Raw genomic sequence first — 14,819 nt, forward strand, 5'->3', positions numbered from 1 at the left:
AAAATACAAAAACCCTAAATGGCTGAAAGCTTGTGAATGTTCCATCATGGAGTTGTCAGCCCCCTCCTGTGACAGTGCCCAAAGAATATTTTTAATTCTGGTCTCTGGGTTGGATTTTGAAAACCTGTGCTGTGCAACACCCTTGACATGCGATGGGATTCTTCCTTTCTCTGACGTACAGCGAGCAGGATGTGGCCTTTGTGAGCTCCTGTTTCTGAGCTCCTTGTGAGCTCTGTGGAGCTGCCTTGGGGCTGGTGGTGCAGTGCTACAGGCACTGGCAGCCTCTGAGCCTTTTGAGGTGCTCTGCTGTGGTCTTCAGGGAATACGAGGAAACTGCAGGCTTAGGTGCATGTCAGGAACATTGAACATTGTAATGATTTTAGAGTACGAAAAAGGAAAGTAATGGAAGGCCAAACTTTCCAGAAATCAAATCAGTCCTGGGTACCAGACACTTGTCTAACTGAATTACATTGTACCACTAAGTATAGGTGTGCTGCTACTTTCTGTAAAAAAACGCTGCTGATTGCTTCCTTTTCTATGAACTTATTGACAATGTTGTTAAATCTCCTTTTTTTTTTTTTTTTCTGTGAAAGTAAACAAACTGATAACATTTTCAATCTTCTGTTTCAACATTTTCAAGGACATGGTCCCATTATTCCTCCCCTTCTCATGTTATTCTTGATTTCTAAGCTGTCTAATTTGAGATCTGTTTCGCTGCTGTTAAATCATGGCTATTTTGTATTTTTGTGAATCACTACAGCTGCTTAGGGCCCCAAACTACAGTTGTTAGGCTTTCTTCAACTTGTACTTTAAAAGGATCGGCTGCTCAGATGCTCCTGTCGAGCATTAAAAATATCTGGAAAGCACATCTGGAGTCAAATCAAGTATGCTTCTGACAAGCATCTGGTAAAGCACAAAGGTTTTTAGGAGGGGAAAATCAAAAAAGTGACAACTGAGAAATGAATTAAAAATATTACATCTGCTGTTCAGGACTCTGGAATGGTTTTATTTTTTAACACTTTCCAAGATATAAAATTCATTGTTTTTCCAGATACAACAAGAATGTAGCTTATGCCCAAAGAACTGAGAAAACAGAATGAATTTCCTTTTAAAGAAGGAAATTTGTTGACAGTACAGATACTGTCTATATTTCATCTGACTGCTCTTTAAAATAGACTTTGCTCATATTACAGTATATTCTCAGATATAAAGGAAAAAATGTATGTTTCACTTATTTTAGAAAGCTGATAAGTTCATGTTTTTTCTCCTACACAATCTGCAAATCTTCAGAGAGCTGGAGCACCTCCCCTATAAGGAGGGGCTGAAAGCTGGGGCTCTTTGGCTCAGAGAAGAGAATGCTCCAAGAAGACTTTAGAGCAGCCTTCCAGTACCTGAAGGGGGCCTACAGGAAAACTGGGGAGGAACTTTTTATAAGGGCATGTAGCAACAGGGTGAGGGAACCGTCAGGATGGGGGTTTGAAACTGAAAGAGGGTGGATTTCGATTACATATTAGGAAAAAAATTCTTTACTGTGAGGGTGGTGAGACACTGGAACAGGTTGCCCAGTGAGGTCGTGGATGCCTCCGCCCTGGAAGCGTTCAAGGTCAGGCTGTCTGGAGCTGTGAGCAACCTGGTGTAGTGGGAGATGTCCCTGCCTGTAGCAGAGGGGATGGGAGCTACATGATCTTAAAGGTTCCTTCCAACCCAAACCATTCTATAATTCAATGGATCTTACTTTTGTTAAAAACTTTCCATTTCTAAATTTGTTTGTAGCAAATAGAAGGCTGTACACACCTCCTCTGGTAAATACTCTTATAAATATACCTTATTATACTCCAGTGTGGAATGACATGGTCAAGTAATGACCATGTTTGAAACAAAACAAAAAACACACTTTGAGGGTCAGATATCTGTGTATGCTTCTAAACTTACTTATGTCATAAGTTGAATGATTCAGGTTTATGTCAGTGGGCAGGCTGCAGCTGTTCTTGAGCTGGCATTTTTTCAGGCTGCCAGAAAGCATGTGCATCACTGGGTATGTTCTGTATATTAGAGCAAGACAAGCAAGAGCTGCAGGACCTTTACTCTCTGCAGCTGATCAGAAAGGACAGCAAAATCCAATCAGGAGCAGAACATGCTTGTGCAGCCTCCTCTAGCATTCACCTCCACTGAAATCTTGTAAAAAAAAAAAACCAAAAAAAAACCCAGCAGAAGTAAGGATGCTCTGGTCTGCAAACAGAGACCATTACCAGAGAAAAGGTTAGTGGTACCAAAGTACCACTGAGTGGCTTAATCTGGATCCTGGAAAAACAGATCTGTATGAAGGTTCTCAGCACCTGGGAACTGAGCACACAGGTATTACTTCATGTTTGTTATGGGTGTGGACTTCTTTCTTGCTCTCTTCTTTTTTCTTTTTTCTTTTTTTTTCATTTTTAATTAAAGTCTGCTGTTTTTGCCTTGAGCTAAAGATGACAGAAATTATTTATAAGCTTTTTCATAAACCTGGCACAAAAGGTTTTGAAGTTATTGACAAAGGAGCAGCAATAATGAGATTACGGATTTGTAATTGAGAGATAAATAGTAATAGCTATAAGGAGAAATATATTTTAATTTATTAGCCTTTGTACTCTGCAGCAACTTTCAAATAATTAGGTGGGAATGTTTTTTGTGCCTTTTTATGGGAAAATCTTTACAGAGACCAAGTCAATAAGACTTTTGGCAGGTGTTTCAATAGCAAATGCCATTTCCAAAAGGTATTTTAAGGTTAAATTTATGAAGCAACAAGTTAGAGATCAATCTGATTGCAATTTCTCATCTTGGCAATATGTGTCAGAACGCAGGGTTTTAAAGATTTTCTATATTTTCTTATGTCTGTATTGCAGAGGGGGAAGAAGTGCAATTATTTGTAGACTTTTCCCCTGTAATTATAAACATGATCCATACTCCATGTTAAAGGGAATGGAGAGGAATTCTATCAGGAAATGTTTATTAATCATGTTGGATAAGACATTTTTATGTCTTTTATAGTGAAACAAGTTACACTAGTCATTAGCTAAACAGTACTTTAAGTTGTTTCTTTCTAGACTTATGCTAAGAGTGGTAAATACAGGGTTCTTTATCTCAATTTTGTTTTCCACATATATTTGCAGTATGGTGCTAAAATATTGTATTAGTAATAACTCTTTTCAGTGATGAAATTAAAATATGTACTATTGTTTGCTATAGTCTCTTTTTCAGATGTAAGCACTACTGGAAATAAATAACACAAAGGATGTTATCATGTTTGTATGGTCATTAATTACAGCTAACAATTAGTTCAGCTGCATTTTATTCTGGCTACACTTGACAAAAAATACTGAACGTTGCTGAGACATTTTGAACAAAGTATTTTATGTATAATAAATAGGTAGGAAATTGTTCCATGGTCACAAGAAACATAATACCTGATAATGTGGTATGTAGATATATATGCACGTACTTACATAATAATAATAATGTTACCAGTTTGTGCAGGGAAAAAAATGACATCTGACTGTATTTCCTGAACAGATTTAGCCAATTGTCATTAACTGTTTTTAACCTTTACACCGTCATCAATACTAAATAATATTATATCAACTGCATGCCTGAACTGGAAAGCTTTGTGCTTCTGTCATCTGTCTTGACAGAAACATGAAGGAAAATGAGCTACCGAGACTTTAAAGTGATTCATTGCTTCCATTAAGGCAGTACGTTTTTAAATCATGCTTTCATTTTTCTCTTCCTTGACAGGAGGCATTGTCGATAAGGACCTTCGTCACTACCTCAATTTACGGTTCCAGAAAGGTTCGGTAGACCATGAGCTCCAGCAGATCATAAGAGACAATCTCTACCTCCGCACGGTGCCATGTGAGTAGGGTGGAGATGCAGAGATCTGTTTTCTTAGTGGCAACAGACCGTCTGAGTTAATGCTGCTGAGGCCATTTGCAAAGTGTTAAGAGGTGAACTGTAGTTAAAGCAATCTTCTTGTAAATAGATTAGTGGGTTGGTTTATGCCTTCCACATTACTGGAGAAAAAATGAACTGTCTAATTCTGAATTAATATCTGAAACTGCTTGATGTTTTCATAGTTGTAGCTCTCATAAACTGGCTGTAGAATAATAATCTTTTTCTTCAGTAGTTGTGGAAGGCACAAATTAAAGAAAAAAAAAAAAGCAGTTTTTTGGGCTGGTTAAATTGATGTCCAACAGAGAGAGTTTGATCTGCTTCGTATTTCCCAGTATTGTACTTTACAGAACAATACTTGGGAGTTCAAAATGCATCAGGGCGACAGAGGAAACCTGTAAACTGGGAAATGTTTGGTGCAACGGGCCTGGCAATGAACATTCATGACGTGTGTCCATGTTAGTTCTCTTACTGTTCTGTGAGTCAACTATATCTATATCGAAGGTATTTTGAAACCTCTAAAATCATTTTTATAGCTGCTGAAATTGCCTGTTTCTGCAGGAGACATGAAATTAGGCAGAGTAACATAAGGCATGTCAGACTGTCATGGCCATGCCTTTCAGAATAGATCTACTTGGCTGACAGGCAACATATCAATTGCAATGGAACAAAGTTCCACTGTTCTTCTATCAAAATAATCGCTTGGTAGACAGAAAAAAAAGTTCTGGTTTTTGGCAAAAAAAAAAAAAAAAAAAAAAGAGCATCTTTGAATTTGCATGCTTGACACTGGAATGATAGGAAGATGTCCTGAATAAGTGCCTGTGCTATTTATATGGCAGTGGGTGGGTGGTCTTTGAAAGCCATTCTGTTGTGAATGCTACTGTACAACTTCTTCTTTCATTACATTGAAGAACTGAGCTTTGAAGTGCCAAAAAGAGGCTCAATCGTTTTGCTTTTGTTTTGGAAGCTGAAAATGGATACATATAATGTCTCAATTTCAGGAGTTCTATACTTCTTTGATTAAAAAGGAGAGCAGACAGAAATTAAAGACTATTTTACCTGCAGGATACTGCAGGATAAAACAAAACACGTTGTATCTTTGTAATGTCTGTGATGAATTAGCTTTGTCTGAAAGTACTGAGAACCAGAGCTGAAGTGAAAAGGCAAGTACAAAGAGGTTTTGAGGTTAAAACCCACTTCTTAGGATACCTGGTTGATTATTACTGTAGGAGTAAGCTTAATATAGTCCTACCACATACTTCTTGATGCTGGAGATCCAGATTTAAGACAAGGAAAATCTAACAATATGGCAAGTATTGCACACAGGTAAAAGTTACTGCATATGGGCAGTAAGAACATGATGACTCAACTGATTGCTTATTTATTTTTAATCAAGGCAATAAGAAAACACTCTCATTGAATCAAGAGAAATACATAGTAACAGGAGCAAATTTATCATTCAAAAAGGAACAATGACAAAGACCAAAATTTGAAACCTGTTGCACAAAATCACATTTTCTTTCTGCTGCGGTTAATGCAACTTCTCTGTCATTGTATAAGGACAGATACTTGATTATTGTAATATCATCTGAACGGTTTTAACTAAGTAAGAATTTAAAAAATAATAGTGACAGGGATGAAAGCAACTGAATCTTGAGGTAAGTAGTATGTTCTTCGGTGAGTGGAAGATGGTTTTCAATGGTGGTGTGTGGAATAAATAGTACCCAAGCCTAAGTAGCCTGTTTAATTGGAAATTCTCTTAAAAGTTCTATGAAGATGTCTGTAATCTAAAAAAAAGAAAGACATTTAAAAATTTAGGCAGGGTGATACATGGTTTGCTAAGGAAGATTTTGTAATCAAGTAGATGAAAAGGACACCCTCACATAGACTGCAACCCAGAATTCCCCTCGATCATAACTGAGTAGAGTCTTTTTAAATCCAGTGTTACTCTGTCTCCGTTGTTTGTGTTTAGGATGAAAACTATTTTCTTTTTTCTTCTAACATAAATTGTTATTTTTTGAATTGTGTGCTTACTTTTCATGGGTGATGATGTACAAAATTTTCTCCTTAGAGCAGTCCATTTTTGAAACTCTGTAGGCTGATATTAATGGTTCCAAACAGTGTAACAGGTAGGGAGATGATTTCTCTAGCATGCAGCAGTAGTGTTTAACTGGCTACAACATTGTCCACAAGTTCACTGAATAATAAGAACAAACTAACATGCATATTGCAAGTCTTGCATCAGATGCTGACACAGCAGCAGCAGCATTTAGTTGGTCAAATTCTTGTGCAGAAAAATTATAATATAGAGAAAGCAACTGCAGATCACACAGCCTTTATTTCCAATGGCAAAACTGCAATATAAAGAGGAAAAATATGACAAATAGGCGGCAACCTTTTCCCTTTAAAAACACACCTGCAATCTTTTCTGAGTTACAAAGGAATAATTGCTAGGGAAACCAGAAGGACATTTATAAGACAGTCTTTGACCTTAAGTTTTTACTGTTTGTTGCTTTTGTTCAGATTGACAGCACTGTCCCTAGCAAGGCAGTGGGCATGACTGCTGCTTTCTCAGCCATTGGCTTTCCAGGCCAAACTCATACATCTTTCACTTATGTGAAATGAGTGGGGTGCTTTCTCTGAAGTGAGGAATCAGAAAAACAAATATATACCTGCTTTAACTCAGGGTAAGCCAAATGTATTGGAAATGTGTAAGATGGTGTTTATCAGATACAAATTTGAACAGTACATTATATTTTATTCCATGTTGACCAAAGGAGGGATAAATAGATACACAGCGGATCGGTTCTGGCCTCTGAAACTGTCCGCTATGAATGGGACACATTGCTTGGTTCCTTGGGGTTCTCTATTTTTATTCTTGCAGTGCTGCTTTCTACCAAATTGGAAATGACTTTGTGATCCTAAGAATCAAATGTTGCCTTCTATAAGCCATTACCATCCTTAGTGCTAGATGAAAGTGACTCAGTGCATCATCAGCAGGAATTACATACTTGTATTCTAGGGGAAAATGTAGTGCAATTGTACTTGCAGCATTGGAGATACAGCTGTTAATTAGCTCTGTCCCCAGAGCTGTGTGACAGCAGTAATGAAACTGATACATAAACAAGAAAAGGAAGAAAAAGTTCTGTTAATTTGAAGGTTAGTTAGAAAAGCAATAGAGCTTTCAATAGAGAAGGTCAGGAAACTGGAAGTAAAGATTTAGCATTGTAAACAACACAAAAGAAAATTACCCTTTGAAAGAAAGAAAGACAGTGGTCTTCTTTCAAGACACAGCTCTTGTTTCAATGCAAGCAGGATGACTGGACTTCAGATGCTGAGAAACCTGAAGTAATTCAGGTGAGAAATATGCTGAGGATCTTAGAGGAAATCAAAGAATGATAAAAGACAGTTCTCGAGGAAAGAAAAGCTTACAGGTCTCTATACTCAAAAGATTTCACTACACTGTGTCTCATGCATTTTCTTCTCCCTCTTCTGTTGTATGGGTTTGAAGCACAACTTTCATGACCTAAATTTATTCAGAAGTTATTTAGGGGCACTGACTACTGAAGTGTGTTGGAATATCAAAAAACAGCCATGGTAAGACATGTTAAACATAGATAAGTGATCCTTGATTTTCTGCCTAAGTCTGGCCAAGAGAAAGGTCATGAAATGTATCTAAGACTGTGAATGCTATGGACAGACACATTTAGTTGTGCTGCACTTTGTGCTTTGTATGCTGTAAGTAAACTGCAGTTGCCACATGTGTGTGCACCTTACTAATCTTACTGTAAGTAGAGATGGCTCTAACTTCATGTCATCACAAGGATGAAGCTTTGAGATTAATATGTGGCAGGAAAACAGTTTTGGTAGTGACCATCATGCTTCATTTGGTGTTTTTTCCCTTAAGTTGCAAATTTCCCTTCCATAAGAATTTGCAAAATAGTGGAGCTATGATTGAAAATAGTCTGTATGCTTCTCTCCCAGGCAGGGAATATGAAATGATAGTGGAAGTGATTAAAGTGATTGAATAACACTGTAAGAAGTCAAACAGTGACAAGCTGATTCATAGAAGTAAAAAAATCATCTATTAATTTGAAGAGATTACCACTGATATCCTCTGGGATATAACCTCAGATTGACAGTTGTAATTGGGCTTGCTGAAATGAATGGCTCTATCCCACTGCACTTATATACACAAGTGGAGATGGCAGCCCAGACGCCTGGCCATGAGTGAGAAGTGATCGTGTGAAATAGTAAGAAAAGTGATAGAGAAGTTTCCTTCCTAGTGTTTGCACTTAGAAAAACAGCAATGATGGAAAATGGTAGGAGTGGTAAGCAGCCCTGGCTTATTGCACTAGATAATGCTGTATCACTGTTAATGCAGAAGTCTCGTAGAAAGAGTGGTTTATTTAAGACATTTGTCAGATACATAGGTTCAGAAAGGTTCAGTCTCTGACAGCCAAATTCTGTATGTGTGCAAACAAGGGCAAGAAATACAGTCATTATGTGCTAGAGTTCTCCACATGTGAAATAGTGGTGATAATTCTTCCCTTTGCTTAGCATGCCTTATGATTGTTCTGTGTGAGGACAGTATAGGTAGCAGACTGGAACCTGTGACCACAATATCTTTCCTTTCTGCATTTATTTCTTACTTTTATTCATCCTCTGTGTATAATTAGACTATTGGGTCATTGTTATATTGCACTGTGAATGACTTTAAATAAGAGCCACGCATTCAGACATTATTTTGTTCAGTTCTAGTATAATCCAGTCTGTGTACAAATAGACTTAACCTACACTCTGCAGTATCGTCTGTGTGCTGTTAAAATGTTACACATTGCAAACTGCTTCTGTTTGTTGTCTAGTCTCCTCTCCAGAAGACAAAGTATGTGCGAAGTATTATTATCTAATAAGATGTGTTTTCTGCTTGGAGCAGAAGGTGCTGCAGGGTAGTGAGGACACAGCTTTGGGGCAATTCACTCCATACTTTCAACCCTGGAGAGAGCTCCATCTCCACAGCTATCATAAATTTTCCCTTTAGCACAGAGGATCAATATTTTAGGAGGCTGAAGTCATTCACAGTTTTCCATGAGTACCAATCAGAAAAATGAAGGAATCTTTGGTTTTCCAAGTATGGCAGTGTGATGAGACTTTCATCCCCTCCTCCTGGCACTAGATGTGAGAGATGTAATCATGGAACATAAATTTTTATTGGTTCCAATACTTTTGCTACTATATACTAATTATTATTAAAAGGGACTAATCTTTTAGTCATGGTAAATATTGAAGGAAATTCCAATTACAGACTAGTGTTTTCACCTGAAGTTTCTGATTTGAGAGCTGGGGAAAGAGCGGGAGAGTCAAATGGGTGTTAAGTATGTATTTGGTGAAGGTACACACAATTCAGGAGCACTTTGTGCATTCTTGCTGCTCTGAATAAGGATGTGAGGATGTATTTGTATAATTCATGTTTGAACAAATCTGAATCCTTTCAAATTTCTTTCATAAATACTTTGTTCCTCTTCTAAAAAGTCTAATACAAGAGCAAAGGGGAGTGTGTGAAACAGACTTGCCAAAGGTTTCATATATTTTCCTTAAAAGTTAGTTCAGTCTCAAAAGTATCTTTTAAGAGCGGAAATTCAGTGTGCAGCTTTGTTCTTAAAATAAACAAATTAAGAAGTCCAGATATTGCTGGTTGAAGTTCTGCTAGTTTGACGTCATGGGGATCTATTCTTAGGATAAAATAACCTGTGCTTAGCACACCGTACTGCCAAGAAATGCTCACATCTCTGCAAATAACAGTACCTAACTTTAATGACTACTTTATTCTTTCAGACAAGTGTTAGTTATTGCTAAGCCTTGACTTTGATGGCTCAGAATAGAGCAATGCAGAGCTCTAGGGAAACTTTGTTGTTGTGTATCTACCAGAGCAAACCTCCAAGATGTATTTAAAGCAGAATCATTGCCAAGCCTGTTCAGCCTTTGTTGTATGTCAAGCAAAATTAAACCAAATCAGGTAATTATGTGAGGTGAGGGCCCTGCTATGCTATATGCAGTGCAGCCACATGTACCTTATGGTTATGAGGAGGTCACTGCTTCAAATAACTGACAGCCTGAGTAGAGGAGGCAAAGAACAATGAGTGAATAAACCTAAAGCATAGTCAGTGCTGGATATTAGATGGAACAATGTTTAAACCCTGTGGACCTTCCTTTCTTTTCCACTACATGTAACATATTTTCCGCTTACCACCTGGAAGCGCGCACAGTAACACTCACATGTTTCTCTGATGGCACTGGGACTGTCTGGTTCAAAGTGGTTGGCTTATGCATCGTTGTATTGACTTTTCCATGTGAATTTATGGGTGTTTTTGTCTGTTTCAGAGCAGATGTTATTCAATAACTGCAGTCAGCAGGTACGCAGTATTGCTCAGGCTCACAGTGTGTTCGGGCTGCAGGCGCTGCCTTGCCATCAGCGTGAAGCATTGTTAGAATAGAAAACCAAGCAAAAAAACAATGTTATTTTATTTATCACAGTGAATTATGATTTCATCTTAATTAAGATCTAGGGTAAACAGATGCCCAAACTATATCTACAAATTGCATGGTTGATGGAAAACACTGCACTGTTTGTCACGAGAAATAAAACACATTTCTGTCAGCTTTGCTCAGAAATTTCTCAATTCTACATAATGAAGACATCAACTCTCAGCTGTTCAGTGACACATCCATCTGTTTTAAATACTCACCTTAAAATAATAGGAAACAAATAAAATAAATGTGGGTCAAGATGAGGAAGACATGGAATGTGTCAGATGTGATGTAACTGTAGCATGAAGTAAGAACAGATGTAATAAAATAAAGAGCAGAAATTGTATACCAACATGATCTGTGTGCAGTAAGCCAAGGTCAGTGTAGTAGTGCCTCCAGTAGCTCCATGTCTGAGATACAAAAGCACCCTTTTTGTCCCATGATTGTTTCTAACAATTTCATCTTTCTCCTGTATCTCCAGCATTTGATCACATCCTGTACATGTTTCTTTTTCCAGACTATTACTGCTATTAACACATCATCCTCTTGACTAGCTATCAGTCTAATGTGGAATATTCAAATCATTCTGTCAAATATATTTCAGTGATACTGAATAGGGAACTGTGGAGATAGCAGAAGCACATTTTGGTAAAAAGAAATGAAATGCAGAGATTCCAGATTGTATTTCAGAAGGATTGCTGAAAGCACTGATCTGGATTTAAATGCAAAATGGTCTTCTAATTTCATCTTTAAAATTCTTGAAATTTTAAAATTTTAGAAATTTATTTCTAATAAAATTTTGTATAAAATAATTTATAAATCATTATAAATTTTATAAAAATAAACACTTCTAGAAAGCAATATTTTTTTCAAATTATAGGTTAGAGATGCTGAGTATTTTCATAACCACAAATTATGTGTTGTTATTTTATTAATGTATTTCCTTTGTATTTCATGGAATGTAATCAGTAATGCATATAACATGCTCATAACATATTTTCAAATTGTTCTCAAAAATAGTTGATCATTTTACATTTAGGAAAGACTGAAATTCACCCTGTGTGGCCAATGGTCTTTACTTTCATTCTAGTGGCTTTTGCTAATGACAAAACACGCACCACTCATTTCATGTCATCTGTATTCTATGATTCCCGTGTTTGGTTTTGACTGACATGCAAACTTTCTTCTTCAGCTCAAATTAGTGCTGGCATGTGTTCTTCAGCTCGTATTAGTAATGGCTTCACTGGATGCTTGACCTGACTTTTGGCACTTGTTAATCACATAGAAACAGAAGAATATAATTTTATTCAAAGTTTTAGATATGCATCCTCGTAATTTTGCAAAAATAGAATTTGTTTTTTCTCTGCAGAAGAAATTGTGGAGTACTTCCTGGAAAATTTGATCACAGGTGTGTCAGTATTGATAGAGTAGAACTCTGTCCTGTTGTGTTTTACGTGCTTTGCAGATTGCTGCCCATCATTAACGACCTTTAGTTCTTTGAAAAATTTAAACTATGATTTAAACTTTGGCAAAGTTTCCTTGAGAAGGTGTTTTTACAGAAGATTTCCTAGTAGCTGTAGCAGCATTGGTAAAATGCTTTAGCCCTGCCACTATACGTATGTACAGTGCTGTCATTTAGTTTTTCACATTCTCAGTTAACATTTGCAACTTATACAACCTATCTCAACCTGATACTGAGCCCCTCACTCTGCCATCATCATACAGCTTCTCTTGATTGTGCTGTGCTTTGCTCACTTGCAGCTGATGAGAGCCATCTGGCTGCATACATTTTTCCTGACCAAATAGAAACAATTTATTTCAAAAGATCGCAAAATCATTCCATTTGTACAAGTAGAGGGAATTCAAATCCTTAAGGGCAGACTGAGACTCTTCCAGTTATTTTAACAGCTTTCGGCAACGAATTAATCTTGTACTAATTTACTTGGTTATACCAGGTCTTTGGGGTATACATCTTTTATCATTCCTCATTGAACTCATGTACTTACAGATCATACTTTGTATGCTAATTCCGTCTTGCATTGTCATCTAATAAAAAATGCCCACAGAATAACTTAGAATAATATGGCTTACAATTTTTGAGGATAAAAATAAATGGTTATCCAAAAAATATTTTTGAACTAGATTAACCAAGAAAATTTTCAATTGAAGAAGATTATTTGAATACATTACTGACATTCAGAAGGTGTAGGAATAAATTAAAAGCAGGTTAAGAGCATTCAAATTCTTCAGTGGTGATTAGTTGGTACATCAAATTCCCTTTAGCAGCCAACACTAGCTGAATATCACTGAGAAATTGCTAATATAGTTGCAGCTAAAGCAACTTCATGGTATTTACAGATTATGGGTTTGTATGTGGCTGAATAGAATAAAATATGACGTTGTCACTTATATGTCTAACACTACCATAGGTACCTAAGCCATCATTCTGGTTACTTGATATTTCATAGCAATGTAAAGGAACTAAAGCTTAGATTCACAGGGGGACCTAGGCAGACTTAGGTAGACTTTTGGTGCTTGTCTAGATCTGTGATTGTCAAATTCACTCTCTTTTGCTGTCTCGCTCTAGGAAGAGATAAAATGCTTACATTTCTATTGGTGTAAGTTCTTGTGCAGCTGAAACATGGGTATGGACAGTCACATCTCATGTTGGGATTGATTCTGTGAAGAAAATGGTCGAGTACCCCAGATATTCATGTAAAATGAACCAGGTACTGTACAGAGCACAGAGTCATTGGTTTTGTTTGAAAGCATACCTGGTGGGGAGGAGAGAACACCCCATGTTGTCTCTAAGCTTTAGCTGGCCTGCTGCTCACCAAGCTGGCAGTTTGGTGTCTGTATGTCTTACACAGGTTGGAGAAGATGGCTCACACCAAGGTTATTGTTTAGGCATTAGAACATTCTAGGTTTAGTCTATATTATAGGCAAGGCTCCTTCCAAATATATCTCCAATTATATTTCTTCTAGATAACCTTTCTCAATCATGGCATAATAAAACAGACCAGTTTTATATTTTTCTTCCTCTGCTTTCTTTCCAAGTCTTGTGAGAAAATACGTACACTTGAGTGAGTCATTCTGCTCTTCAGGCTTTCATTCAAGGAGTATTTGAAATAATATAGGGTTTCCCATTGACTGCCAAGGGCTATGGAGCAAGTTTTTTTCCTGTGCATCGAGACGAATAGGTTTAGCTATGATATGAAGCAAAATAGTCTTATAGATTAAATCTGTTTTTCCCTATACTTGAGAAACAATTATCATTTCCTGCAGTGCTTGAAAACTTACCTTGAGATCATCAGTTCCTTTCATCTACAATGCAAGTACATCTGCTCTTGTTTTGTGATTGGGGCACTAACTTGCCACTGTCTAAATACTCAATTAAAATTGTACTGACTCAGAAACGTGGCAATTAGTGCTAGAGTCAATTTTGTAATCTGGGTGTTAAAGCTATTACAGACTAGTTGTGATTCTGGTTTTGTATGTTGTAATGCCATGTGCTGAAAAAGAGTGGTGAATTTCAGAGAAAATTTTTGCTTTCATCATCTTCACAAAAAGAGAGTTTTTAATTGCTCCTATTCTTTCCTGTCATTATCCTCAATTTGCATCTCCCAACTCTGAAGTGTCTGGTAGGAACTTGCTGAGATTATTACCTTTCAGAATCTTTAGAATCAGATACAAATTTATTTCTGGCATGTAACAGTGCTGCTTTTTCCAAACTGGAGAAAAGAAGAGAAAGAAAGGCCAGGATATCTAAGGGATTCATCACTGGCCATGCTTCCACTAACCTCTGTTTCTTTCTGAAAATATTTTCCACACAACAATATTTCTAAGAGCCTTTTCTTGCCTACTAAGAAGTGAAAATATCTAAGTCTATGCTTTAAATTATCTGTTTCTGTTAACTAGTTCTGACTTTTTTTTTAAAGTTCTGAAAAAGCAGTAGATTCTGAAAGAAAAGGCTTCTGTAAAATGCAGTTATACTGTCCCTGTCCTTCTTTTATTAAGTGTAGCAGACTGAACCAAAAATAATGAAAACAAGGAGGTGTTATTTCTCCATTAGCATCATAAATGAAAATTATGAATAAAGATTAAAGGTTTTGTTTTGTTTTTTTAAGTTACAGATTTATGTTCCTTCATTTAAAAAAGAAGGAACCTGAAAAGGAAAATGGTGTAAAGGACAATGGGAAAGATAAAGTAGAAGGGCTTGTTAGAGAAAAAAAAGTTCTTTGCTTTTTGCACCTGATGTTTTTTGTCCATCAGATAGTGGAGGGGCATGAAAAGCAGGTATGTATGAAAATGAAGTGCAGGTTTGTACTCTTTCCTTTAGCTCAGTACAGGCCTTGGAAGCGACACTG

The 14,819-nt window shown here is 36.9% G+C and overlaps 1 protein-coding gene across 7 annotated transcripts in view; it reads left to right on the top strand.

Moving 5' to 3' along the window:
- The window catches only part of MAGI2 (membrane associated guanylate kinase, WW and PDZ domain containing 2), a 719,944-nt gene that overhangs the window by 202,067 nt on the left and 503,058 nt on the right, over positions 1–14,819 (top strand). For all 7 annotated transcript variants that reach the window (XM_048953502.1, XM_048953442.1, XM_048953458.1 and 4 more), the window contains exon 2: positions 3,772–3,888. In XM_048953502.1, the coding sequence (XP_048809459.1) occupies positions 3,772–3,888 (117 nt within the window). The remainder of the gene's footprint in view (positions 1–3,771; positions 3,889–14,819) is intronic.

The sequence above is a fragment of the Lagopus muta genome, chromosome 1 (assembly GCF_023343835.1).
Source record: "Lagopus muta isolate bLagMut1 chromosome 1, bLagMut1 primary, whole genome shotgun sequence".
Lineage (NCBI taxonomy): Eukaryota > Metazoa > Chordata > Aves > Galliformes > Phasianidae > Lagopus > Lagopus muta.